This window comes from Corvus kubaryi, unplaced genomic scaffold (genome assembly GCF_017639235.1).
Source record: "Corvus kubaryi isolate FWS band 111438036 unplaced genomic scaffold, C.kubaryi_AGA036_p1.0 36238, whole genome shotgun sequence".
Classification (NCBI taxonomy): domain Eukaryota; kingdom Metazoa; phylum Chordata; class Aves; order Passeriformes; family Corvidae; genus Corvus; species Corvus kubaryi.
In genome coordinates, this window is record NW_024580830.1 from 29,341 (window position 1) to 31,810 (window position 2,470).

The 2,470-nt window shown below is 53.6% G+C and overlaps 1 protein-coding gene and 1 long non-coding RNA gene across 2 annotated transcripts in view; one reads left to right on the forward strand and one right to left on the reverse strand.

The window, feature by feature from the left end:
* The window catches only part of ALS2CL (ALS2 C-terminal like), a 36,765-nt gene that overhangs the window by 28,533 nt on the left and 5,762 nt on the right, over positions 1-2,470 (forward strand). The window contains exons 14-15 of the mRNA XM_042019840.1: positions 2,052-2,094; positions 2,297-2,358. Coding sequence (XP_041875774.1) covers positions 2,052-2,094; positions 2,297-2,358 — 105 coding nt within the window. The remainder of the gene's footprint in view (positions 1-2,051; positions 2,095-2,296; positions 2,359-2,470) is intronic.
* LOC121660476 overlaps positions 2,400-2,470 on the reverse strand; it is a 1,160-nt gene continuing 1,089 nt past the window's right edge. Inside the window, exon 2 of the long non-coding RNA XR_006014676.1 lies at positions 2,400-2,470. This exon is cut by the window's right edge and continues 943 nt beyond it. This is a non-coding gene — a long non-coding RNA (uncharacterized LOC121660476).

Consider the following 2,470-nt stretch of genomic DNA (forward strand, 5'->3'; position numbering starts at 1 on the left):
GTCTTGGGAATTCCAAGGGGGCTCAGGAATTCTGGGATGTGCAAAGGCAGAGTCTCGGGAATTCCGGGATGTGCACAGGCAGGATCTCGGGAATTCTGGGATGTGCACAGGGACACAGGGGGCTTGGGAATTCTGGGATGTGCACGGGTGGGGTCTCTGGAATTCTGGGATGTGCACGGGCGGGGTGGGGCCGGCCCAGGGCGCGGCGCTGCCGATGGAAATCGTGGAAGGGATGAGCTGGTGGTGGATCAAGGCTTGGATGGGGCTTTTCCCAGTTTTGCACTGGTTTCTCCAAGTTTTTCCCAGTTTTTCCCAGTTTCTCCCAGCCTTTCATTGGTTTTTCCCAGCTTTTCCCAATTTTTCACTTTTTCCCCCAGTTTTTTCCATTTTCTCCCAGTTTTTCCCAGTGTTTTCCCAGTTGCTCCCAGACTTTCACTGTTTTTTCCCAGTTTTTCACTGTTTTTACCAAGTTTTTCACCTTTTTTCCGGGTTTTTCCTGGTTTTTCCCAGCTTTTCCCAGCTTTCCCCAGGTTTTTCCAGTTTTTTCCAGTTTCTCCCAGTTTTTTCCCGGGTATTCCCTGTTTTTTTCCCAGTTTTTCCCAGTTTCTCCCCTTTTCCACTGGTTTCTCCCCGGTTGCCAGAGGAACTCCTCCTCTGGAATTCTTGCCTGGAAGGACGATTTTTTAATGGAAAACTGCTGCTATCCCCACTGATCCCGATTTTTAGGTGCAAAATCCCATTTTTTTAGCTCCCCAAATTCTTTGCTCCGAATCATCCCGGATTTCTGAACCTCTTGGAAAAGGACTGCGGCTCATTCCAGGGCATTTCCTGGCAAAACGTCCCATTCCATATTGGGAATCCCAGGAATTCCACATTCCAGCTTGGAGATCCCTGGAATGTCCCGTTCCACGTTGGAATACAGGGAATGGCGCATTCCACTCGGGAATTCTCCTCAGGGGTTTCAGCAGCCCCCGAGTCTCCGTCTGATTCCGACGGAAGTAAATTCGAGGGATCGGATCTAAAATTCCCAGAATTCCTCATGGATTAGGCCGGGATCATCCCTGAGTGACACAAACTCCGAGGGGAGCTCTGGGAAGGGGATCCTGGGGATGGGAAATCCCAGGGATCCGTGGGATGGGAGCGCTCAGGGATCCGTGGGATGGGAGCGCTCAGGGATCCGTGGGATGGGAATTCTCAGGGATCCATGGGATGGGAACTCCCAGGGATCCTTGGGATGGGAAATCCCAGGGATCCATGGGATTGGAATTCTCAGGGATCCATGGGATGGGAATTCTCAGGGATCCATGGGATGGGGACTCTCAAGGATCTGTGGGATTGGAACTTCCAGGGATCGATCCATGGGGTGGGAGCTCTGAGGGATCCATGGGACTGGAATTCTCAGGGATCCATGGGATTGGAACTCCCAGGGATCCGTGGGATTGGAATTCTCAGGGATTCATGGGATGGGAGCTCTGAGGGATCCATGGGATTAGAACTTCCAGGGATCCATGGGATTGGAATTCTCAGGGATCCATGGGACTGGAATTCTCAGGGATCCATGGGATTGGAACTCCCAGGGATCCATGGGATTGGAATTCTCAGGGATCCATGGGATGGGAGCACTCAGGGATCCATGGGATTGGAGTTCTCAGGGATCCATGGGATTGGAACTTCCAGGGATCGATCCATGGGGTGGGAACTCTGAGGGATCCATGGGATTGGAACTCCCAGGGATCCATGGGATGGGGACTCTCAAGGATCCATGGGATGGGAATTCTCAGGGATCCATGGGATTGGAATTCTCAGGGATCCGTGGGATTGGAACTCCCAGGGATCCATGGGATTGGAACTCCCAGGGATCCATGGGATGGGAATTCCCAGGGATCCATGGGATGGGAGCCCCCAGGTTCCGGTGGCAAATCCCACCCGGAGCAGCTCCGGGAGAGGAGCGAACGCAGCTTCCGAGGATTTGGCAGCTCCGGAGCAGGAGACGGAGGATCCACGGGGATTTCGGATGGCGGCAATCCCAAATCCCGCTTTTCTCCTTCCAGGCACCTGTGGCCGCTCCAGGATCTCCCGCTGAGCTCCGAGCAGGTACGGAAAAGCCTCGGATCCAGCAGGGAACGGGACACGGAATCGGCCTCGGATGAGGACGGAGCTCCATGGAATGAATCCCAGGAATCCCAGCTCCTTGATCCGGAGTCGCCATCCGGGGATTTCCATGGAATTCTTGTGGGATTTTGGCTCCAGAATGTCTGCTCCCAGTATTCCAAAGGTATCCGTGTCTCTTTTCCAGAGGCGCTCCCTGATCAAGGATCAATGCTTCCTGTCTGCCACGGAATGTCTGCAGAAGCTCATGTGAGTCCCGCCCTTCCCAGGGAAATCCTGGAATTCTTCCGGGAAATGCCGTGAATCCTTGTCCATCCATTCCCTGGGAAATCCTGGAATTCTTCCGGGAAATGCCGTGAAT